Here is a 26,558-nt window from a genome sequence, read left to right as displayed (position 1 = left end):
CCATCAAATTTGGTATCTTCTTGACTTATATTTAAATCCATAAACATAGACTTAGTTTTATTGCTATATTTTAGTTCGCGACAGCTTAAATTATATTAAAAACGTCTTTAAGTGAAATATGTGATATTAACCCGACCGAAGAGGCTAAATTTAACTTATTGAATTGATGTGGAAAACGTCAACCAGGGGGTCGTAATTCATTACAATAGGTTTATGAGGCTTAGGCCAATTTCGTTCTAATTCAGCGCTAAGCCACATAAAAGGTTTATATATATTTTTTTAACCCAGACAAGATACAATTGATATGGCAAAATGTTCTCAAGGCTTCATCAAGGTGACTCACTTAAAGGGTGATCCATTTTGAGGTTCCCTACTAATTTAAAGAAAAAACATGCCGCGGCTACATCTCTGATGGCCCATTCCTTGAATCAAAATTTCGATGGCTCGTTCGAGCATTTTGACTGGCAACTGGAGATTGGCACGGAACAAAACCGTATAGACTTTACACTTTACACATTCCCACAGGAAAAAGTCTGTCAGTGTGATATCATACGACCTTGGTGACTAATCGACTTTCCCAAAACGTTAAATTATCTGCTCACTGAAGAGTTCTCTCAATAAATCCATTCATTGATGCCATGTGTGGCAAGTGGTGCCGTCTTGTTGAAACCAAATGTCGCCGAGATAACGAGCTACAATTTCAGGCATCAAATAGTCGGCTATCAACATGTTACAAGAGTAGAAAAATCTTAACATTGTTACTATAAGACGAATAGTCATCACGAGAATGCTTTTTCACGACACAATCGGCTTCCCAAATTTATGTAGAAACTAAGAACATTGTTAACAACCATTTTCAAATAATTAGTTTTTAAAGAAATGCTCCACATTTGAGCGATTACACGCTTCACTGATACCACAGCACAAATGTAATGAAAAGCCTTTTCTTCTGCTTCTCGTTGGGTGGCAATACAAATACTTTCTGCTCAATGAAATCAATTATTGCAGATTTTTTTTATTTCTAATGACATAATTTTTTCATTACAAGAGAAAGGAAAATAATTAGAGCAAACCAGAAATTGATGATATAAATGCAAATATTTAATTAATTTAAACCGTAATCTGCGAAATATTTCATTAATTCCTCACGCATTTTTTCTCAACACACACTAACGCTTTCTCGAAATTTGTCCATCACCTACTCTCACCATGCAATCGTTGACTCAACGCAAAACAAATTCCATAAATATTTAATCGCAATAAATCATTTCAAAATCACTTCTAAATCACTTAATTGGATTAACTGAATGCCATCGAATCAGCGGCGCTTACCTGCCAGGGGCACCGCATCAATGACGGCTTGACCTCGCAGCCCAGCCCCGTCATTCTCTGCTATCGGTATTTTAGCTGGTGTAGCTGGCGACGCGACGAATACGAGTAGAGCGAATGGAAAGAAATACCGCAAGGGTAATGCAGATGGTATGGCAACCTTGGTGAACATTTCGGTTGTTGTTAGCTGCATAAAAGAAAAAAAACACAAAATGTGAGCAATTTTTTGTTTTATTTAAGTCGATCGTTTAGAATTAAGCGGATTTAAGCATTTTATAATGAAATCGTAATGCTAAAACAATTGCCTTATAATTAAGAAATTTCATATAGAAATCTAGTGCATGTTTATAAGTATGTGTTTCTGCAATCAAATACTGATTGAATTTAATTGCGTAAAAGCTGCTGAGCTTTGCTGGCATTTTTCAATTAATTTTTTATAATAATTGAAAAACATTTCTACCAATATTAGTATTATTATTAAAAAAAATGGAGCTGCGCAACAACGCTTCCGGGTGTCAAGCACTGAGCTCCTTGACGTTCGCATTATCCTCGACAGTTAAAGTGGCGTCTACAAGTGCTACTCTTCAGAAATTACAGCTAATCGAACGAGCAGACTGGCATTGTTATGCCAACAACAATCACTGCCTGCCAACAACGGTGTTCGCAACGTGGAAATTGCCTGCAAACGTAGCCGTTCCACGTAAACTCAGTCAATCTTCGAGCTGCGCATTTGTTCCCGTGCAATGAAAGCGTTCGTTTCTCAAGTAATCAGCAACGTCGAAACGTCAATGCAACTTGATTTGCTTTCACTAAGTGATTGTAAGGATTAAACGCTTTTTGCTACCTTGCAGTCGTTGTTGTTGTTCGTTTGCATGCGTTTCGTGGATGCAATGCAACATTGTACGCAATTTGAAACTGTGAAATCGTCAATGTACGTGAGCTCGGTTTGAATTAAAGGGTTTGAAAATTGAGAGGAGTTGAAGTTTGAATGTGAGAGGTAGAGGTAGAGGTACAGAGAACAAAAGCCAGTGCGTACAGCAGGACTACGTGTGACACAATATGGGAGCGCATGTTGTTATGTAAATAACATTGTAGTCCGTGAATTATATTAAATTAAATTAAATTGTAATAAATTATAAAAATAATTAAATTATATTAAAAGAGTGCATACACATATAAATCATATGATTAAAGAAGGGACTCTCACAATGAAATCAATCCATGGAGAACTCTGTTCCTGAAAACTCTGCTCTAGACTATTTTCCTTGTTCTGTCCCTAAAATTAGCTATTAGTTATTTTCAGAAATTCCATAAATGTAAGAGACAATTGCATAGCTGTTTATAATTAAATGAATACCGAAGCAGTTCACTAGCAAAACAACATATTTATGTTATATATATGTAAATATATTTATACGCACTGAGGTATTTGGGTAAATCTACGAAGTAGAAAAGTAGCAGGAAATTGTAAATAAAAACTTAAATAGTTAATTATGCATAACTATTTATTTTGTCGCCTCCAAAGTAATCTCCTCCAGATGTAATACCCTTATGCCAACGATATTTCCAGTCCTCAAAACATTTTCCATGAGCGCTATCTGGGATGGCCTTCAGCTCCTTCAGCGATTTTTGCTCTATATGTATCTTCGATCGACTGAAAACGGGTTTCACGGAGCGCCAATTTCAGTTTGGGAAACAAGAATAAATCACATGGAGCCAAATCTGGAGAATACGGTGGTTGAGCGATGATATTCATTGCATTTTTGGCTTTTGGTAATTACGGTATTCTTTTTGAACAGTTCAGCTTTTCGGTACGAGTCACCAACATCAATCGAATGAACTCGCTTTGAGATGTCGAGCTCACTTGCCATCTCTTTAATATTTGCCTGAGCCCTGAGTTTGGGCTTGCCCTCCAGCACCATATCCTTAACTTTTTTAATATTTTCATTAGTTGAAGAGGTCGAAGATCATCCTGAAAAATGCTTGTCTTCAATGATCGTTCGACCTTAGGACGGTTTTTGATAAAAGTGAATCATGGTAAGCCTTTTCCAACATTTACAAGAAATACAAAATTTGAGACAGACTCTTTGTTCGATATTTTTATCCACTGTTAAAATCGCAACGCACTACTGAGGTGTACCGACCTTAACAGCTGCTGTAAACAAACTGGTTGACAGATCGCCTCCCATTTGACATAGTAATTAAGAATAGTCCTACCTTAACAAAATACATATTTTTGAAATTTCATTCACCCGGGAAGTTTAGTTAAAATTTCCGGGTACTTCAAAGCCACAGCCGTCTGATTGTGGCGGTTCCAACAAATGAGCAGCTTCTTAGAGAGAAAAAGACTTGAGCAATTTTCAGATCAATGTTGCATAAATTGTGGGACTACATTGTTAGCATGGACGCATGGACGGGCTGACAAATGTACATGGCTAAACCGACTCAGCTCATCATGCCAATTATTTCTATTTACATATTATAAGGTCTCCTACGTTTCCTTCTGTCTGTTGCAAATTTAGTGGCAAACTTGATGTTAAAATCAAAACTCCAAAATGGGTATTACGAAAAAAAAACCAAATTTTTTTTTTTCCAAAATTTTTCAAAAATTATTTTAGACGTTTTTACAAATAAAATGAACACATAATTTTCATTCAAGACCTTTTAAGCTATATCTTGCGGTAAAAATGTTAAATCTTACAAAATTTTGTTCGGTTTGGCTTGCTAAAGCTCGATTTTGATCAGGTTAAGAAGTGGTAAGATATTGCATTGAGAACTATATAAAACCTGAAAATAAATCGAATAGTGATCGGATCATCTGCTTCCGAGTAAATACTCCTGCAAGTTTGAAAAATGTAGTTTCGAAAGAAGCACCTTTAAAAAGAAACTGATAGAGCTGATTGAAATGCCAAACCACACTTTATAAGCTGTAACTCAACAACTATTTGAGATATTGGTTTAAAATTTTAGTATGTTCTTTTTTAAGGTATAATCATGGTTGTATCATGGTCTACATTTCTCAAGGTTTTAATACACATTGAAGCTTCTTAATTTAAAGATTTATTTAATAATTGTTCGAATAAAGTCCTGCTGAGGGAACCTTCGACTTTATAGCACAAAAAAACACAGTGCTACTTGATTGACCTTAAAGAAAATTAGAATTAAAACAAAAAACGCCTATTTATGAGCGTGTATCAAATTTGTTAACAACGCAATCAACTGATTTTTCTTATCACAAAACTCAGACATTTCTTGGACAACATTTTTTACAAAGCAATTACATATTTTTCATTACCTTTTATATTACTTGTGAAACTGTAAATTACTTAATTAGATTCAGCACTTTTTAAAAATCTCACGCGACTTTTGGTGGCAACATCAACTTACTTCAACTTCACTTAACAGACTGAGTGGCCGATTCGCTTCGCTATACAAGAAAAGTAATTGTTTTTCTACAACAAAAATAACAAATTTAAGTATATCACAGGGACAACATAGCAATCAAAGTCACACAACGGACGCTGATAACAATTAGGCGGTAATAATGATATGATTTCATGCTTCTTCATTGCACGAAAACAGAAAAAAGATCAATACTTCTTATGGCCCTGGGCGCGTGTTGTTGTTGACAATATGTTAAATGGAATGCCAAAAATTGCATAGAGCTAGTATAAAGAAATTAAGTTTGCAGAAAGTATAAAGCAATTAGACAGAGTGTATCCGCGCGTGTCTCCCTATGATATATACATTTGTTGATAATAACGGGTGTGTCTATAAATTATATAAATACCTTACTAAAATTCCCTGTTTGATCTTATTATCTGATTTTGTTCTAATAACACTTTATTTTATTAAATTTTTTTCACATCTTTACATTTATTTATGGGAGAATACTGATTTTGTTAAGGAATACATTAAATTTACAAATAAAATTTAAAAAAGAGAGGTCCTAGCTATCACACATATTGTGATAAAAAAGCGAGATCTGAGCGGATTTCGCATGATGGTTTTGATTTCGGCACATTTTTTTCCCTCCATTCTGATAATTGGTGACTTGTTTGCATACCAAATTCGTAAGACCATGACCTATCGGCAATTATAATGTTCTTCGTGAATGTGGTATCGGAACTCGCACGATGAACCTTCTGCAGAGATATCTGTTTACGAAAAATGCAGCTTTATCGGGTCAAGCAAGAGCGCGTTCTATAAACAAAACATTATGTATATCTACCAAAATTAATCGAACGGACTCGCGAGAGATCTTAAGTAGCTGCTGCTTAACTGGTTGACAGATCTCAATCTCATTTTGCATAGTAATTAAGGACAGTGCCAACATGGCAAATTTTGTTTTTGAAATATCATTTACCCGGGGATTTTAATTATAATTTTTGGGTGCTTTTTGGTCACACTTTATTTGAAAGTGGATCTGTGACATATTGTATTACGACCATCCAAAAATACAAAATTTTAGAAAACAAGGCAATTGCTAAGAAAATTTTTAAAATATATTTTTAATAAGCGGATTATTTCGTTTATATACAGGTATGACATAATCGAGAAACAATTATTTTCAATTTCAATAAATTTTGCATAATAATAACTTCTTAAAAATACTAGTGCTAGACTCTCATATGAAAAATTTGGGCTGTGAGTGACAAACAAGACGAAAGCTTAATGAAGAAACGCTGTCAATGAAATGGAAATGAGGTGCAGGAATATTAACAGATTATTGTTGAGAACTTAAAAAGGACCTTCCAGAAGACAAAAAATAAATATAAAATCATTCACAATTTGTTAGGAGTTTTCATGTGGTAAAAAAAGTTAAAATTTTATTAATCAGTGTAATTAGTTATCTAAAATATTTTACAATAAAATTCAATAAGTAAAAATGTTATCAAATACACAACATTTCGGATAAAAAAAAACTTTTATTGTTTCCAGGAACTAAAGTGAAGCAGGGCGTATGAGTGACCAGTAAAGTCCTTAGCATGCAACGAAATATTACGTATTCGGTCACTAATTGACCGAAGTAAAAATTGAAATTGAAAAAATTAAAATTTCAAATAAAATGTAATAAAATATAAACTAATTTTTAAGTTTTTCTTAAAATGAAATAATGTATATTTATTTTTACGTATAAATTTTGTATAATTTAATGTTTTTCTTATTGTTCAATAAATACTTTCTTGGTAAATTATACTCTTTTAATTCTCTAGTGATAAAAATATATCCCATTAAGTACGCTGTGGAGTAAATTACAGTTATTAAACACTTCCACCAAGAGTCATATCGATTAATACTTCATGCTGACATTAATTGAGAAAAGTAATAAATGACAGGCGGCAGAAGGGAACACAATCAATATATATTCATATATATGGTTTCTGTGGTCAGCCCATTCGTGGTAAAAAACAGCGAACATATTTCATTACAACCACAATATATCATTTGCATTGAGCTACACATGTATATATACAAATATATTTGCATGGACATGTGTATATAGGCATACAATTTGGTTGACCGCATAGATCATAGGCAATAGAGACTAATTTAAGGACTTAAGCGGCATCGGTGAACAGCTTTCTGATGTTTGGGCTTGTATATATAGTATGTGAATTTAGTAAGTACAATGTATAAGTTATAGTTATACCAAAAGCACCGGAAATAGCTAACTGCACATTAACGTTTAGTTCAAATTATACGTATCGTATATGTACATAGGTATATTGGAGTGAGTCGATTTACAGGAAGCCAAGAAACGAAAAAATCTCGCCTGCGGGCGGTAAATGTTCATTCTGAGCACTTCTACTTTAGGGGCTATGGTCTAAAACCATTTTCCACCGCTTTTTATGGCAAAGTTTTTAGGGTTTACAAAAATGTATTCGTCCGTTGTTTAGATATCCCAACGAAATGTAACATCGCACAACTTTATCACATATCTCTTATAGAACCGATTATTCAGATTTTTTAAACTTCGCCTTAAAATTCGCTGGCTCGCAACCGATTTAGACCCTTGGTCTCTTAGGCAAAACTGGATAACTCGTAGAACATTTCCTGCATATGCGATTTTAATTGTTATAAATTTATTATTAAAGACATTTAAATGAATAATAAAATCAATATTATATACAAATCCAAAATATTAATTTAAATTAATTATGATTTCATATTGTTGCACAAAAAAGTAAGAAAACTAGCGGAAAAATTAAATATGTATATTTTGAAATTTTACGCATTTGATGAGCAAAAATATGAATAAAGCAATAAGGCGCCTTTAGTTATCTCTACCAATATTCTAATATAAAATCTGTAAGACTAGCTTGAAATTAAAGGGAAAAAATTGTCTATGTACCCTGCCAAATAATATTTAATACATTTCATTCTCAGAAAGTGTTATCTTACCCCAACCACTTTCGAAATTATATACACAAATGCTAATTATAAAAAATGTCAAAAAAAATATCCAATAATTTAGCAAATCACACAACCGCTAAATTGGATTTCACAGGTCAATTAGCCGCGACAACAACCGTTTACATGTACAGCCAACTTCAGCGCACACACAGTTCAATGGCCGAACGGAAGCGCATAACGGATTCCCCACTGACAGCGCCATAACAGTTGGAGCAAAAGCCATAAAGCCAATGATAAAGCAAATAATGTCGACTAAGCAGTGCGCGGTCGGCAATGGCGCCAGCACTGAGCTGTCACTTTGACGCAGTGCTAGTTCAGTACCCCATCGAAAAACGAAGTGTTCTGTGAATTCCAAAGCATAAGACACACAAAAATACATAAGAAATCAAGAAAATACGACATAAGTGACGAGAGAAGAGGAAAAATGAAACGATGGAAAATAACGCAACAGCAGTTAGTTAAGAAATTCTAAAGAATTTCCACCACGATCCGCAGTGCATGTGAAGATTTGTGAATTATAGAAAATAGAGTTCTGGCCAGCGAGCATTTAGAAGTGCCTCTATTGGTAATTCGGTGAAAACGAAGTCGACCAAATAAGTAGCAGTAGCACAGGAAGAAGAACAAGACCAACCAGAACAAGAGACTAAGTGAAGTGAAGTGAAACAAAGTGAGAGCAAGAAAAAATAGTAAAAGAAAATAAATATCTGAAATTTCTAAAATATGAAAACGCAAGTGAAACTAGTTTCCTAAGTTTCCAACTCAACTATTAACAGTTAAATGCGTTATAATCGACGGCAAGGCGAACGTTGCCAAACGCGTTTGGGGCAAATATGTTTTGGGGGCTCGCAACACAATAACAACAACAGCAACAACAGCGAATAACTGCAGTGGTCGTAAAGTTATCACATTGAACGGCAGAAGGGCAAAGGGGGGCGGGGTGCAAGTGTGGGTATAGGTAGATGAATAGGCGATAGAAGAAGCACAGCCGCAGTGCCAGCAGCACAAAACGTCGACAACAGTTTCTGCTCGAGAAAAGTGCCGTATGCCTGCATATGGGGATGTGCATTCATAGCTTTCTGTGGCTGCGCATATGTTTGGCATGGCTGTACGTGTGAGGAATGCAAGAACAATTACATTCACAGTCAACTACAATAAAAACAATTTAGGCAGCAAGTAGCTGCAACCAAATCAAGCATGAATTGTTGGCACAGGCCATAGCCATCCGCAGCAATAGCCGCGGGCTAAAAACAAAAACTCAAACTCGACGGGCGAAAGCAGTCAACAGCGCTAAGCAAGCTGTCGTTGTATGTGTGCGCGTCTATATGTGCTGCTGTTAGGCTGTGTCGTGTGAACGGCAAAAACGGGGTCGCCACACCGTTTAGCATTTAGACGCACTGTTGCTCAAACGCGCGACCAAAAACGCTCGCCCGGCCGTGTGGTAGGCGGGTCGGGCCGACCGTGTGGAGTGATCGGCCGGTCGCGCAGTGGCTGCCCGTGTCGCTCCGATGGTCTGCGCCACTGCCCACTGTTATTTTTATAAATAACGCAACTGCAAGAACAGCAACAACAACAGCAACGCTAATAAAAGCGAACGCATTACACTGGCGATTGCTGTATTTGTTGCGTCTTTCGCCTTCATTCTTCTCGTTTTTGTTATTATTATTATCGTTGCTGTCTTTGCTGTTGTTGTTGTCATTACGCCGCCACTGTTGCTGCCAATAAGTTGTTATGTTGTTGTTGTTGCTGTTATACATTTTTAAATATGAAAGTGCAGTCTTCTGGCGCAACGCAATAAACAGCGACCCACTGGCGAGCGAGCACACGAACGCACAGACGAACAAGTGGCGTTAACGTCACGTCAGCGTCGACGCCGCCAACCACAATTGCATTTATGAAGGCGACTGCGTGTGCGTTAACGTCGCTTACGTCGCCACGAAAATTCGGTATAAGAGCAAGAAGATGCATTGTCTTCTGCTTCTCCTGCGCCGCCTCTCCTTCCTCCTTCGCTGCATTGCAGTGTGTGCGAAGCAACGCATTGCTATAGGTATTTCGTTGCGTGGCGGGCTGAGAGCTTCGTCAACGGCGGCGTCGTCATCGTCGGCACTGCGGCAGAAGGAGGTCACAGGAGCTTTCGGACACGAAAGTGTTCATGAGGCTCGGCGAAAGAAGACAATTTCAAAATCATAAAAAATTTTGAAGTGTGCTGTAAAGACTACACATACACGCACACACATACACTCGCTTAATGTATGAGTGCGGATTAGTTATTGTAATGGCTCGGGCAGGTGCAAAGTACCAAATAGAGTGCAAAGAAGAATTCGAAAATGTACAATTGTTGCTATTACAGGTAAACTGGTAAACAAAGCAGTGATTGTAGCGAAACAAAAGCAATGGAGAAACACAAAAGTGCGCAAAAGCAAAATAAATAAATAACACAGAAGAGTGTAAAAGGCAAAGCGCAAAACATTTTAAGCTACACAAATGAGCATATGTAAATAAAAATCACGAAAGAACAATTAAATTGAACACAAAAGGGTGAACAATTTTCATAAAAATGAGCGATAATTAAATTTCAATAAGTACGCTGTACAAATAAAAAAATAAATAAATGAAAAAATTAAAATAAAAATTAAAAAAATGTTAAAATAAATATTAAAATGTTAATAAGTAATAAAGTTAAAAAAATATATAAGAAAGTGAATAAATTTCGATTAGTTGTTGAAGAGGGCTTCTGTAAATTCGATTATGTGTATACAAATCCTACAGTTATCAGAAAAATACCACAGCAACACCTAGCAATATCAAAAACAAATTTTAAAAAAATTATTTATGTTTGTATTTTGTGTTTTTATGAATATTTCCATCTAAAAGTGTTATAGGGTTTAATTTTTCATCAAAAAATCAGCGCGAAAGTGAGTTTAAAACGAAATCGAAATTAATTTATTTTATTTAATTATAAAAAGCAGGTTTGACAACAAAAGCGCAGGCATCATCAGCGACCAATGCGCATGAGAATTCAAGTGAAAAATGTCTTTGCGGTTGCTGTAAACGAAATGATTAAAGCAAACACTTATTTTCAGCTAAAAATACTTGGAAGATTATGAATAAACGATTTAAAACTAAACAACAAATTACCGCTAAGTACAACAATTGCTATTATAAGCCATTATAAGTGAAAAATCACGAATCAAATCAAACAACTACTTATACACATACATACATACATACATACCAACAAATAACCGCATACAACAAACAAGTGAACACGTAACCGTGAAGCGCAGAAAAATACAGCAACTTACGAATAACAACAATAGCGCAGCAGCAGCATAAATATTACCAACTAAAACAATAATAATAATCAACAAGCAAGTGATCGGACAAGCAGTTCGAATGTAAAGTAATATATAAAAAATACAAAAACAATACCAAGAAAAAAGTAGCAGAAAACAATCTTGTTTTATCAGTCACCACACACCGCACCGCGACACCTTCGCGTCCACCTACCGCGTGCCGCGCGTAAACGCCAAATACCGCATTGAAACACACCAGTACCTAACAGCGCAACACACACACATACGCGCGCATACAAAGCGCCATACCTAACACCAACACCAACACCAACCCTAGAGCACAGCGCGCTCCAGCGCGTCGCATATCAACGCCTCGACGCCTCGCGCCGCGCCGCGTTCCGTGTCACCCAGTCGGCGTCGTGTCGTGTTGTCGCTTAACATTTGATTCTTATATTTAATAAATACATTATTGCTTGCGCTTAGGTTTGTTTTTACTTCTTAACTGCGTACGTGTGTTTTCGCACACACACACACACATACGCACGGCGCATTTTTTGCACGTTTTGCCTTTTGACGCCGTTCGTGTCGCCAAGCGTTGGTGTGGAAAAAGCGCGCGCGCCAATTTGTGGAAAAAACAAACTTTTTGAAAATTAAAGACGGAAAAGAAGGAGAGCACACAACGGAATTTCAATATTTAACTACCAGCATAAAACAAACTTATCGTATCAACAGTTGTCATCGCCGTAAAAGTAACACTTCTAAGAATATTCATATTTAAAGTGTACCAGTGCTTTTGAAGTCGAAGGCTTCCATGTGAGTATTATTGTGTGACTACATATTCGTTAGCGTATTAACAGCTTTGGCAGTCATCACCCCGCTTTTGCTTTTTCACCCACGCATCATTAATTTCAATAGCCGTACGTCTAATTTGTTAGTTGTTCTTAGTAAAATGTGTTTTCCTAATTGCTCAGTAAAGCATTCAATCGCTTTATGACTCAGTCACCCTGCTTCAGATATTATTTCAGAAAACGTGATCTACAATTTCAGCCTTATTCCAAAGATCCATTTCTTTACATTTTTTCAAGTTTTGCCTTGAAAAGTGCTAATAGTCAAAGTCAACATACAGGCAAAAATAGGAGATAATAAAAATCGATGAGAAGATATAAAAGTTAGATAATTCGGAAAAAACTGATAATAATGGTGGTGAAGTTCTGCAGCTGGTTGAGAGCCACGCCCATGAGATGCTGTAGCAGAATGTTGAAGCTTGTGTGACAAAAGAATGCTCAGCTGGGGAACTGCACAGTTCATTCTGTAACTGTACCGTACACACCACTCAAATCATTCCAACTCAGAAGCCTCTCAGAGTAAAACTTAGTACCCAGCTCTAAAGTGTTGTAAAAGCTTCATATAAAAAAACGTTTAAGAAATGGTCAAGAAAATTCCCTGCGGTAAATTTTCTGGTTCTAGTGTGCAGTTTTCAAGATATCTAGTGCTAATTTTTAATACATTTTTTCAAGAAAATGCGAATTTGGCAATGCTGGTTTTGCGAAGAAACATGAAATCAACAATTGTTTCTTGAAAGAAATTCAAAGTTATCATTAAATTCATCCTAAAATTACTTAAAATCATTAGTAAGAAATATAGTTCATTTCGAAAATTTTGTATAAAACTTACCAATCTTTATATACTTACACATATAAGTTTATTTTCTTTGTTTATTTCCTCTTGCTCTTCTAATGTGAATCCTTCACAATGCGTAACCAGGTACTTGACTACAGCTCAAGAAATAAGGATTTTTTTTTCTGGAGCAATTACTTAAGAGCTGGATACGGACCTTAAGAAGCAAAGCAGGGTGAAACAGTAATCTTCTTAGAAATACAAGTAGCGCTCTTGGTATTAACATATCTAATATACTACGGCCAAAAAACCCGAAAATAGACAACAAAGTGGCGTTCGCTGAAAGATCTGTCGAGTTGTTTTACTTAGTTTCAACTTTTTTTGCATGGGTTCTTTATTCATACTCTGCCATAGGTCTTATAGAGATTTTTTTAAGACATCTCTACAGGTCTTCTTGCATTCTTTTTAATACCAATGTAGAAATTTTCGTAGCCTTTGACAGAGCAGCCGGAGAGGGCTGAATTGTGTTTTGTTCTTGATCTGTAACTTTTTATAAAACGAAGATATCAAAGAATTCAAGATGGTTCTTTTATAAGCTGAATATAACATGCAACATTTTTATTTGAATACATTTGTATATTGATCATTCGGTAAATTTCTACGGCCACTTTTCGAAAGTCGTACTTTTTGACTGCTTTAAAAGAGCCCAGTCCTCTACCCTATAGTTCACATGTGACTGAAAATAATGTTGAAACATACAATAATCTCACCGTCTCCATCTCAATTTTGCAAAATATATTTATAGATTCATGATAGTTTCAGTAGATTCTGAAACAACATCGGTTTTTGACTAGCCCTAACAAAAATTGTTCAAACACAACGTGTATGGTTGCACTAATCACGATCTAGAATCAAGGCATGTGTCTAACAATGTCATACAATTCATAATTGGGATAAAATATCTATTGAAAGTGGTTGGTTGATATTTTTTTTAACAACAAACATATTAGTAACGCGAAAAAATATTTGGGGATTACTGTTGCTAACATTTAGGTTCATACTGTAATGAACTCGTGGTTTTGTGTCAAATCTTATCAAGTTTTAATGGCGCACGCAGTAGAATATTAGTGCGGGAATTCTGTACCTTTAAAACCTCTGATGCAAGCTTACTCATGAAAGTCCCCCATTTTTACAACGATCGTACTTTTGTTTAGAATTTATAATTTAATGCTTTTGAAACGCAATAATAAATGAAATAATCACACGGAGTGCAAATTGTGGAGAGGAGTTTTACAAATTGAAATTCGAAAACGGATTAACAAATATATCCGTCATAGATTGTATGTATCGGTTGGGTGAAAAATATCGTATATGTTGTTTCAAAGCGACTCATCATCATCCTCGCGGAATGAAATTAATCGCTTTATGTTTCAACAGCTTTTGAAGAGAAAGATTTTTCGAAAACTAAACTTGTCAAACGAAGTAGATTTTCACTTTGGACTATGTTAGCAAACGAAGATACAAGGGTGAGCATCGGAAAGCTATTACGGGATCAGGAGAGTAATTATTAGTGTGGATTTCCAAACGGTGGCATTATTTCAGTCCATATTTCTGCTGTAACTAATAATTTGGTGTGAATGGGAAATTTCTGAAAATTGTTTAGCTGAAAATAAAAGAAATTTATTTGTGTTGTTGGTCCGATGTCACGTTGCACAATAATAGATACATATATTCCAGCACAATTTAAAGCTATTTGAGTGGCTTTATGTGAGCCGCAGTTATACGAATTAGCCATTAACTTTTACGATCTTTGAGTTTAAGTAAATCTGATTCTATTGCGAAGCCAGCTGGGGATCCCCCACAAAAATAGCCCTCTTAACGTTTCTCTTCATTAAATAAAGGCGAAACAACCTTATGAAACACCCTGTTTGCATTGATGTACTTAACACATTTTTATTTGTGCAATCAGCAAAAGCCATTTTACAACAACAAAATTAGAAGAATTTTTATGATTTCTTACACACCGTTCACCATGCACAGACCGCTTACCGCCTTCACCCTTTCTCTTTTCGTTATCAAGTCGGCACGAGTGAGCGAGTTCGCTAAAAGTAATGCGCTTATTTTTACCCAAATCCATCTATCAAATAGCAAGCCTATCTAAATTTAGCTAACTCGCTTGTGGCAAAAACTAAAATTGGCTTCTCGCCGATTTGTTTATCGCGCCCAGCCGAGGGCCTTAACTCCGCGCATACATACGTACATATACACGCTGGCATGCAGGTACAGGGCAACAGCATTGGCAAAAGCGGAATGTAAACGTTGCGCTGCTCCGCTCGGCTCGACGCCCGCCGTTGATCTTTCGGCACAGTGTTGAATCGCGTTCGCGCGCCATTTCGTGTTTATTTAAATGAAATTACTTTGACACTGATAATATTGCTCTTGTTGTTGTTGCCATTGTTCTTTTTAACTGTTTTTTTTTTTCGAAGTATGCTGTTGTTGTTATTGCAGTTGTTTCATATTTGCTATTATATTTGCTGCTAATAAAAATGAATGAATTAAAAACTGAAGAGCTAGGCGCCACAAGTAGGCAGTTATAGTAAGGAGGGTCATATGTGGTTTCAAAAGTTTTGGAAGGTGAGTGTGGTCACGACCTCCAATTACAATTTTGAGAATCAAACTTGGTTAGAGAGGGTAAAGTGCCTTACGTTTAAACAATACCTTTAAATTGGACTGCACATACAGTAGGTTCTAATGTCGATCTATCTCAAGTTGTATAATGGCCGTAGTACCTCCCTCTCTTAAAAGAGATCTCATATCTCAGATTTCAATGCCTAATACGATTTTCTCTGGTTATTTTTCACCATATATGTTAATTAATGCGAATACGCTTTGATACTGAAAATTGATCATAAGTATACGTCTATATAGTCCTCTCCTCCAGCACCCATATACAGTATACTGATATCCATCAATATACCATATATGTTGATTAAAATGGAACATATTTCACTATGATATTTTTTTTAGCACATTTCGATTGTAAGATATCGGTCTATATCTTCCTTCTGCCGTGTAATCGGTTCAAAATACCAACAAATTTTAGATTGCGGCAGTATATGTATAGTGCTCGACAGTACCCGCGCTTGATTCTGCCTTATTTGTCTCGTTTGTGTTCGATTTTTTCTTTGCTGTCTGCACATTGGAATAGTAGTTCAAACAAGTGTGCCGCAAAGTATTTGAATTTCTTAACAGCTTATTTCCATGACGTCAAGCGTCTTCTTCTACTTATACTTCTTGAATGGTATTCGATATTTGGTGCTGCTGTAGGTGGCGGAGTGTGTCTACTAATATTTTGGCTTCAGTAACTTTTGTTTAGCAACCGAAGTTTAGTAATTCAGTAGAAACTTATTTCTAAACCAGTTTCTAAAAATGTAAATCTAGCGCAAATGGCGCGCTGTAGACTGAAAACACATATTTCATTCCAATTCCAGGAATTTAAATATTGGCGAGTCTGTTTTGATACAATTAATGCAAAAATGTTGGAAAGAAAGAGAAGTGGGCAGAAATTATATCATAATGAAAAAGTTTGAAGTCGGAAAAGAAATTTTTTAAGAATCAAATATAGAAAATACATTTAATGCATGAAAATAATTATGAATAACATACCGCTCACCGCATAAAAAACTGGACTTGTAATTCTCTTCAAGCTTGTATTTTTTTTTAAGCTAAAAAGGGCAGTCGTTACAAACGAAGATCTCAGATTTGCTTCCAGAAACTATAGTGATCCACCAATGAAACTTGTGAAGTTTAGGTAGACAATGCTGTATCAGTTCGTGTAGTGCAACAATGGTTCGCTCAATTCCGTTCTGAAAATTTCGAAATTTTTGACTTACACTGATAAAAGTCTCTGATGGAATAATGTTTCTAGCGGAAAAATGGCAAAAAGTGGTCGACCAAAATTGTAAATATTGTTTATTAAAAAAAGAAGTTGAAGTTTGATTAGAAATACGAAAAGACTTTTTCGACTACCCAATATTAACCACCTCTTTGCATGTCGCTTAATCCAGCTTATCTGAAATTCTTTTGTATGCTCCCATTCCGTGTAAACAGCTCATTTTCTAGATCCAACGGTAGATTACTTCAAGGAACCCCGAAATTGGCAAAAAGTGTTTTCTTTCAGATGATTCAACTTTTGATATTCAGTAAAAGCCTTTGATTCTGGCTTAGAGCTTCTAATGTCTTTGGAAACTATAAAAAACAGATTTTCCAAAACTAAATCTTGAAATAGACTGATGCACACATTATTTAGAGTAGCCACAGCCCTTAAATTATACTAACATGTACATATTCGAATATAATACGCCTCATATGTAAGCGTTGCCCATATGAATACTCCAGTAGGCGAATGATAAGATCGAGTTTAGACAACAAAGCCAGGAAATAATTTCATTGCCCACACATAGTATTCGTATCTGTATAGATATTCGTACGTTTCCCTCCAAAAATACGCATTTGCTTTAATTAATTGTTCCATTTGACTCATCTGCTTATCTGTGTTACGGTTTATCAAAGTGAGTCGACATTATAACAGTAAAATGAAATACATATACTAAGTATTTATGTATACAAAGCACACTCGTTTATAGAGATATAGCGATATCAGTATGTTTGTTGCACATCTGAGGTGAAAAGTAGTGTATCTGAAATTACATTGTCGAATGATTAGATTAAGAGAACCCTCCAACGGTTATGATTTTATGTATTGAACAAAATATTTAAGTTTTAGACCCGCTGCGGAAAGTTTAGGTAAAAGTATAGATAATTGTTTAATTAAATATTATTGTAAGTAGATGGAAAAGCTTCAAATTACTAAGACCGTAGACTTTTTATATAAAGGTAAGACGAAATTCACACTTTTCAAAGCAACTATTCCAGAAGGTATGGATCCATTACTGAAGCATTTGGTATGATGAATCAAATCCATTTGCGGGTCCCATTCTTGACATGCAGTCGATCAATGTGCAAGTCGGTATCATGACCTTAAATATTATCGGCTGATACTTATCACCAAAAATCAAGAGATATATATTAAGTTATATTGATGCTAGGCAATCGGACTTTCAGTAAAACTTATTAATAAGCCATCACACCCGATCTTTCACAAAAGGTAGCTAGGAACTGGAAGCACACGTTGGATTCCTATAACGACTCCATTAAAATTGGTTTGGATTAATGAAATAATTCCTTAGTACTCTTTGAGTGCAGCAAATTAAGAGACAGTGCTTAGTTAGGAACACTTTAACCGCACAAAAAATATGCAGGCACATGAGTACCCGTTCTTAGCAAACCAAATTTTCAGTATATTTCGCATTTGACTGCCACAGCTTTTCAAACACTTTTAATTAGGAATACAGCCTCAGCGTAAAATCTTATCAATTCAATGATAAAAGCTGCGAAAAGATTAACCTTGTAGCTAATCCTTGCACAAACACGGCGCACATTTGTCAAATGTTTGAGCTTCACGTATGTATATACCACCACATGCATAAACATAAACATGAATGTGTGAATGTCTGTTCAGCAAGCAAATGTTCCGCTCTCAAGCGGCAGCCGACTTGTCTGCCACACAGCAAACAAAGAAATTATATACAGTAAAATAAAATCCAAAAAATCAATCAGCTGAAATTCTAACCAATTCTTCAATATACGTTACACATATACATATATATATATATATAATATATTATATAAGATTGTATGTAAATATTGTGGCAGCAGGAATGTGAAGACAACACTTGCGCTGTCTGAATTTCTCAGCAACGCGAAATATTTGTGGCTTTTATGCGCCGCGCTGCCAGTTGGATCGCTCGATGGCGGCCAGAGTGCCGCAGTGACATAGTCAACGCACACAATCCCATGACCACGACCATTTCCGCAGCCGTTGGCATAGTCAGAGCCCCAGGCAGCGCAAAGCTTTTGGCCTCGCGTGCGTAGAGCGAATGCATTGGCGTTGTGGGAGTTGTGCCTCGCACGGCAAATGTGTGCCAAATCTGTGCAGGCGAAAATTCCATTCAAGAGATCGAGAAATGCGCTTATGTGTGTATGTTTATTTTCCTTACTTTGAATTTGGGTGTGTGTGTGTGTGTGTACCGCTTCTTAGAATTTTGAAGATGTGCACAAATCTAAATATAGTTTACACAGGGTTGACTAACCTTTTGTGTGTAAATTCTATGTGCTCACCAACGCATACATGCATGCATGCATGCATAGATTTGTATAGTTCTTTACAATTTGAAGTTGAGAAATAGGGAATCGATTGGTTTGTATTTTGGCTTTTTCCTTTTTCAAGTTTGTATCTAAAAGCATTTGCTTTGTGGCGGAGTTTCGAGGCTATATTTTCATTCTTTACAATCTGATGTCAGCCCATTTCTTTCATTGATTATTTTTACTCACTGAAATCTATGGGAGAAAGTGAATGGCGAAGAACTCGGAAGTTGGACAACGAGGTGAGATTGTTTGGGCCCTTCCGGGGAGAAAGGATCATTTCGAATGGAGATATTTCGGACTTCTCTTACTATATTTAATACTATTAAGGGGTCACACGTAGGTTACCTCCAACAAAAACAATCAACAAAAAAAAATCAAAATTAAAGAAACCGAAACGCTTTAAATTTTTAAACATTGACCAATTGTAAATAAGACGCAAAATATTTAATTATTCTTCAATTCTTATTTCGATGCTTTCAAAGTCATCCCCACTTGATGTAATACTGTTATGCCAACAATTTTTCCAATTCTCGAAACACTTTTCATAAGCACTTTTTGGGATGGCCTTCAGCTCCCTTACTTTTACGAATTTTGTTTTATCTCTTCGATCGACTGAAAACGGGTTCCACTTCTATGATTATTGACTTGATTGCATGTGAACCTCATAAACCCATGTCTCACCGGCAGTTATACTGCTCTCCATGAATGTGGGATCAGAATTCTAACGAACAAGCATGTCCAACGAAACTTGTTTATCGTACTCTTTTTGAAAAAAATTCAGCGCTATCGGGACGAGTAGAACAAGAACGCGTCTCATACTCAAAATATTCACCAAAATCTTATGAACGGAGTCGCGAGATATCGAGCTCTGTCTGTACGTGTTTTTGAAATATCATTTATCCGAGGTATTTATTTACAATTTCCGTGTACTTTTTTGTCACAACTTATGTGTGTATACAACCACGCAGTCAAATAACGTAGATACCAGTTTCAAACTATGTTGGCTTGTGAAAAAACTCGCGACTTCAATAAATATTTTTCATTAAAACATCATTTAATGAAAACACGAATATATTCTTTGCCGTTTTTATCACAAAATAGTCATATATATTTACATATATTATCCAAAAATAGTCACAATTATGTCATTACGCCACCATTCTCCCCCGCAAGCCTTTTACAGACACAGAAAATTAATTATATGTATTGTAACCTATTAAAAATTTAAGATTCCCGACACGGCCTCAACCATATTGGGTTTAATTGACGCTGCGCTTCCACATTTTATTCATCGCTTGCATTACTCATATCACTCTTGCCTCCATCCCTTCATCACCATATTCACGAAAAGCTTTTGCATTCCTTGTCTAATATTATTAATATTATTTGTTTTCGTTTTCTCTCTTTCATCTTTATCAACACTCTTCGCAATATTAACGACGAATATAAAAAATTTATTAAACAATGGAAATGCAAATCAAACCACAACAACACCAATGAAAACAATAATCATATTCATATGGATGTTTGGTGAAAATTTATGCCGCCGCCAACGCCGCATACATTTGGCGACGCCCCCGCACACAACTCCCGCTAACACACCAATACAACGTCGATATTCGTGGATTCTCCGCTTTGCGTGCTTCGCAAATTTTCATTGACTCTTCGCGCATACCGAACCGTTTGGTCGTTTTTGTTATCAATGCGTCGGTTGTTGTCGCTCGGTACGGATGTGTTTTCGCGGCGTCGTCGTTCGGTCATTGTTCGCCTGCTGCCTGCTGCCACCGTAACAAAACAACTTCGGCGAATGTTATGCCGGCTTCCGCACGTCTGGTATTGACGTTTTCACAAGCAGTACAACAGCGCAGACAAGTAGACGCAATCCAATAGAGGGACGCGGCACACGACACACGCACGAGTTTGTCCCATAGCGGTAACGAAACAACAGCAACAGCAACAGCAGCTGCAGTAACAAAATCCGCCGAGCTAACACCGGCAGAAGAGACAACGACGACGAATCAGCAGCGAGCGAAGAACTGAAATCATGGCAAATCCGCGCAAATTTAGTGAGAAAATCGCATTACAGAAGCAGCGCCAGCAAGAGGGCACCGCTGAGTTCGAGCGTATTATGAAAGAGGTTTACGCAACTAAAATGGATGAGACTCAAGCGAATCAGAAGATATTGGAATGCTGTTTGGTAAATACTGACGTCGGCAGCAATCACGCCACAAATGCCAGTTTGGTAAGTGGCGCTGGTATAGGAGGAGGCGGCAGTGGCGGCGGAGGTGGAGGAGGCGTTGTGGGTAACACTGCGGACGGCGGTGGTGCCGGCAATAGCGGCGGCGCAACAAATACCACCAACAGCGGCAGTGGTGGAGCCTCTCCGGACGGCACACATAATAGCAATTCGCGTGAGTCACGGGGTCGCAGCGTCGGCGTCGGACCGATGCGACGTCCCTCCGAGCGCAAACAAGATCGTTCGCCATATGGCAGCAGTGCTGCCGTCGCAACCGGCATGAATGCGGGCATGAGCAACAACGCATATCTTAGTCCGCCGATGGATAGCAGTTGGCGGCGCTCCAACTCTGACTCGGCACTTCATCAAACGCTGAATATGGCAGTAGCGGCAGAGGGCGGTTTCGGGCCGGGTGGTGGCATGGGCGGTATGGGGGATATGAATGCGCTGCACGCCAATTACCAGCACCACAATCAACGATCTCATTCGCCAAATATTGGCCGCAGCTTCAGTCCACAAGCACAAAGACGGAAAGGTCAGATGCTACATCAGCAGCAACAGCAGCAGCAGCAGCAACAACACCTGCACCACAGTCAACAGCATCTGCACTTGCAGCAGCAACATCAACAGTTGCAGCAACACTTTCAGCAGCAGCAGCAACAACAGCATATGCATCAACAACAAGCACAACAGCAACATGTCCAGCAGCACCATGCACAACAGCCAGCGAGTAGCGTTAGCCAACAGCAACATCCGCAACAATTCAATGCCAAATATACTAACTGCAATATGCCAATAAATAGTCTATTCAAATCGCTGCAAGAGCAAACACTGGCGCTCGCCAATACCGGTTCGTTGCCGGACCTAACGTCATTGCATTACTCGCCCGCACAACAACAACTAATGCACCAGCAGCAGCAACAACAGCAAACGCTCTCGCCCATCCTGTCACCGCACAACAATGGCCGCGAGCGCGATCAGTCCTCAAGTCCCTTCAGTCCGGCTGGTGGCAATGGCAATGGCATAGGCGGTGGTCCACCGTCGCCTTATCAGCAGCAACAGCACTCGCCCACGTCAGCCGCCAACACACCTACAGCAGCGCAAACATCGCCGCATTTATCATTCACAAATCTCGCCGTTCAGTCACCAACCGGCAACGGCTCCAATACACAAAATACCGCACAAACCGGTACATTCACCAACCTGCCTACCCTGGGCGCCGCCAGTTCGACGGGCAATCTTACCGAATATCGGCAGCCATTGAATCCACCCAGTCCAGGCTCCTCACCCGGTCTGCTAACGTCCGTCTCGAGCAATGATGTGGTACACATCAGCGCGCCAGCCAGTCCAATTCGGCATCCGCAGGCCGGCATGATCGGATCCAGTATGCAGGCCTATAATGAAAAGAACATGCAGGCCTTCGATCGCTACTCACCTGCAATAGCTGGAGCTGCGCCAGAAAATACTGGCTTCAACAGTCTCAACTCCTCGTTCCATAATCACTTTGAGCAGTTCACGCTAGGCGACAGCAATTCCTCTCCTGAGCAGCAGCAGCAGTTGCAGCAACACTTTCAGCAGCAGCGCCAGCAACAGCAGCAACAGAATAGCTTTACCACATTAGATTTCGATGTCTTCGGCAATGGATCGCCTTATTCACAGCCCCTAACACAGAGCAAACAATTGGACTTTAGCGATCTGACGGGCGAGTCCGGCTCTGCGGTGACGGCAACGACGCAAAGTAGTAGAGGTGGCACGTGTAACACCAACAACAGCGGCAACACCAGCAATAACAACAACACACACCAAGGTACACGCATACTCTCACATCAAATGCTGAATAACAATGGTGCCGGGGCTGGCAGCAACGCGAATAGTAACGCCACAACAAACGGTCCCTGTCGCATCAGCAACAACAATGTGAATCTGACGCAAGCGAATGAAGTGAACTCTTCACCCATACCCTCACCGTTGGGCTGCCTGCCGTCACCGTCTTCACCCTTACCGATTCCTATAAATGCGCAATCGCCGCATCATCAGCACCAACAATTGTCGCTGTCGCTGCACTCGCATTCAGCACAACCATCACCGCACCATTCGCCCCTGCATTCGCCGCACCACGCCTCCCCACTGTCATCCTCCTCGCCGGGCATAACAACGCTGACGGGTGGAGTCTCGACTGCGCCACATGTTGGTGGCAACGGCACAAATAATGCATCCACGCTTCACAACCAACATCAGCAGACGACGCAACACCACCAGCAACAACATCATCAACACCACCACCATCAACAGCATCATCATCACCATGCACAGAACCACGCTAATACGCCAACCAACACCAATATACCGGCAATCATCTTCTCCGACTATTCGTCGCGTGAGATCTTCGACTCGCTCGATCTGGATTTGAGTCAAATGGACGAGACTGCGCTAGATCTGCTAGCGGATCAGAACTCGATCATGATTGCCGATCCAAGCATTGAGGATAGTTTTCGCAAAGACCTTAACTGATACTATGAGGAAGCTGTTGCGGCTATTGAGAGCGGCGTACTGCTCGACGACTCCTTCGATCCGCTGGGGCCCATAGTCGACGTCACTGAGGTACTGGGCAATCCGCTGGCGGATACAACAAAGTGCAAAACAGAGGACGACACAACCGACACAGCCACAAATACAGCAACTGCTACGACAGCAACGGCAACAGCGACCACCGACGAGGACGCAAGCAACACTCTACCCATCACACTCAACATAAGCGGCCAAGAGAATGTCGAAGACGACCTGAACAATGTCGACGACAACATAAGTATCGGTCTCGGTATCGGTATTGGCTTGGGCATAGACGGCGACAGCGTTGAGAACAATGGTGATGTGGAGGATTTCTTCTTCTAAATTACGCTAGTTTGAGCGACGGTGGCTCGTCACGAAGGTGGGCAGGGGCGCCGACTAACACAACTGTTTTCAGCGTCTTTCGCATGAAATGACGCCGTCAGCGGTTGGCTGGAATGACGCACACAGTTAAACACAAAACACGCTCAAGCCTACATACAAGCAGCCATACATAGAAATATTTATGTAGCCAGCAGTATGTTTGTACGAGTTGGATCTGAAGTACACGCGCAAGCAACAGTGGTAGCAACAGCTTTTAAATCTCTAACCAGTAGTTAGGACTCTTAAATGAAATATACAAACGTAAATACCTAAAAAATATATACATATATATACATATACATACAAACAAAGAATGTTTACATACATATGTAAAGTAACAGTTATATTGGTTGCGGAGCATTTGTTGAAGACAAAGCAAGTCCAAATTGAGTTGTAGACAAAATTGAGTTACATAATTCTATTTGCTTAGCTGGAGTGGTTGCTTTTTAAAGTTGAAAGTTAAAGTGGCTTAAGAAGTAGCGCAGACGGTCTACGTTTGGTTGCGTGTTACACATTTATCGCTCCTAATGGGCTTTTATGCTCACTTAACGGTTTTATTAAATTATAACTTTCTTATTATCTCTTTAAAAATTTAGACATAAAGATAGCAGCAGTTGGCATTTTGGCGTTTTCGAATCAAAAGTGTTTTCTTTTCTTTCTCACCTATTAAAAGGGCTTAAATCGAGTTCAACGAAAACTGTGAGATCGCTGTTGGTTTGTGACTACTTCGGACTAACTGGAAAATAACTGCTGAATCGTTCAGATCATTTCAGGTCACCAACAAGCCTAATGTTTTTTGGATACTGCAGTCCAGATCACCGTTCAAAGTTGATTTCAAAGTAGTTAGGGGCCTGCAGCAACATTTCATAATATATTTTTCAAAAATTTTGTGAGAGTTCTTAGTTTTAATTGCCGCTCAAATCCAATTTACATAAAAGTCAACATATTCCAAAGCTTTCACAACTGTCACTTAGCTAGTCAAAGCTAACAACTGTTATAATTTATAGACTAAATTAGTTGCATTCGAATTCTCTTTAGCGTTGACGCTTGACATGTGACACGTCAGTTGTGTTTGCTGTCAACTTGAAGCTTTTACTAGCAAATGGGTATGAGGTTGAGGTGATAGAAAATTAAACAAGTTCGTGAATTCTAATAAGTGCTTTGAAGGGTTGCGCGCATAGAAACAAACATTTTTCGTTTACTTCATCTCTCAATATTTCGCGGCAATTTTCCAAATAGAGGTATGGATAACATAATGGCACGCGTATTGGCGTAAATATCTGCAATAAAAGAGTTTATTACATCTTTCGTCACTAAGTAATAAAAACGTACAGATTGGGTCTAAACTTCTCATTAAATTAGTCAAAGTCTAAAACACAGAGAACTGCGGGACAGTTTGCATGATTGCAACAATAAAAACACAAGAGTAAAGCCAGCGTATTGAAAAAAACAATATTTTGAAGCTAATTCTCAAAAATATTTTTATAGTGTATTCAAAGAATGCGCCCAATATACGCTCAGATTCGAAGAGAGAACAAAAAATCTATATTTATAAATCTCTAGAGCCAGCGACATCAACGAAAATATTTTGAAGTCAGCTCTTAAAGATCGCTCTAAATTATCTTAATACAAAGCACCCAATTGACGCTCAACACCAAGCACTCGGTTTTACCACAATTATTATAATTTTTGTTGTTTTGTTGTAAGTAAACGTCAATCAAAGCGGAAATTGTCCAGCGCACACGCATCCTTGCAGGCTCGCCAAGCAGCCGCACATAACCACCAAAACAAATTTACATGAATTAACAGTACTTACATGGCTAGTATGCATATAGTGTTCTCATGTGCAAGTGTATGTGTGTGCTCCGGCTGCAGGATGTTGCAAATGCGTTCGAGCACAACAATTGGCTGTCATACGCGCGCGCCGTGACAGCTGACAGCGGGCGATGGGGAAGTAAGGAAGCATAGGCCCATGAAAGAAACCGGAAACTCAATTAGTCGTGCAACTCAATTCGACCGCTCACTCGTCCGGATGCTCCCGACAAGCTCCCTTAAGTGTAGTTTATGTAATAAATAATAATATTTTGTTCTGTGCCGATTTACGTTTCCATTTTACTTTTACGACTGCAGACGCCTGCTGAGGGCAATACAAACACACGACGCTTATGGTGTACACTTCTTTTCACACACACACACAATACAATAAAATATATCGTTGTACACTTACGATTACAAATAATTGTCATTTATCTTCTAGATTTAATTTCGTTTTTCTACTTTTCATTTTCGTGTGTGTAAGCAATGCAAGCGTAGTGCGTAAGTGTTTTTGTTTGACTAGAAATTCACTTAAAGTGTCAAAGTTTAAGTATTTCCGAATATGCAACAACAAAAAGCATTAAACGCAAGAGAGTTTAAGTAAATATTGCACAATATTTTTGAATGAATCAATTGCTTACAAGTGTAATTGC

General features: G+C 38.3%; 2 protein-coding genes across 2 annotated transcripts in view; one reads left to right on the top strand and one right to left on the bottom strand.

The window, feature by feature from the left end:
- Positions 1 to 4,726, bottom strand: part of LOC120778892 — a 38,013-nt gene extending 33,287 nt beyond the window's left edge. Inside the window, exons 1-2 of the mRNA XM_040110940.1 lie at positions 4,625 to 4,726; positions 1,333 to 1,516 (exon numbers count right to left, since the gene is read on the bottom strand). Of these exons, the coding sequence (XP_039966874.1) occupies positions 1,333 to 1,501 (169 nt within the window). The 5' untranslated portion in view covers positions 1,502 to 1,516; positions 4,625 to 4,726. The remainder of the gene's footprint in view (positions 1 to 1,332; positions 1,517 to 4,624) is intronic.
- Positions 4,727 to 8,061: 3,335 nt separating this feature from the next.
- Positions 8,062 to 26,329, top strand: LOC120776703 (myb-like protein I). Its single transcript, XM_040107593.1, has 3 exons — positions 8,062 to 8,311; positions 10,710 to 11,852; positions 20,779 to 26,329. Exon 3 carries the CDS (start codon positions 20,968 to 20,970, stop codon positions 23,668 to 23,670), a length of 2,703 nt encoding a protein of 900 aa, XP_039963527.1. The 5' UTR covers positions 8,062 to 8,311; positions 10,710 to 11,852; positions 20,779 to 20,967; the 3' UTR covers positions 23,671 to 26,329.
- The last annotated feature ends 229 nt before the right edge of the window (positions 26,330 to 26,558 follow it).

Source organism: Bactrocera tryoni, chromosome 5, assembly GCF_016617805.1.
Source record: "Bactrocera tryoni isolate S06 chromosome 5, CSIRO_BtryS06_freeze2, whole genome shotgun sequence".
NCBI lineage: Eukaryota > Metazoa > Arthropoda > Insecta > Diptera > Tephritidae > Bactrocera > Bactrocera tryoni.
This window is presented reverse-complemented; position numbering and strand designations above follow the sequence as displayed.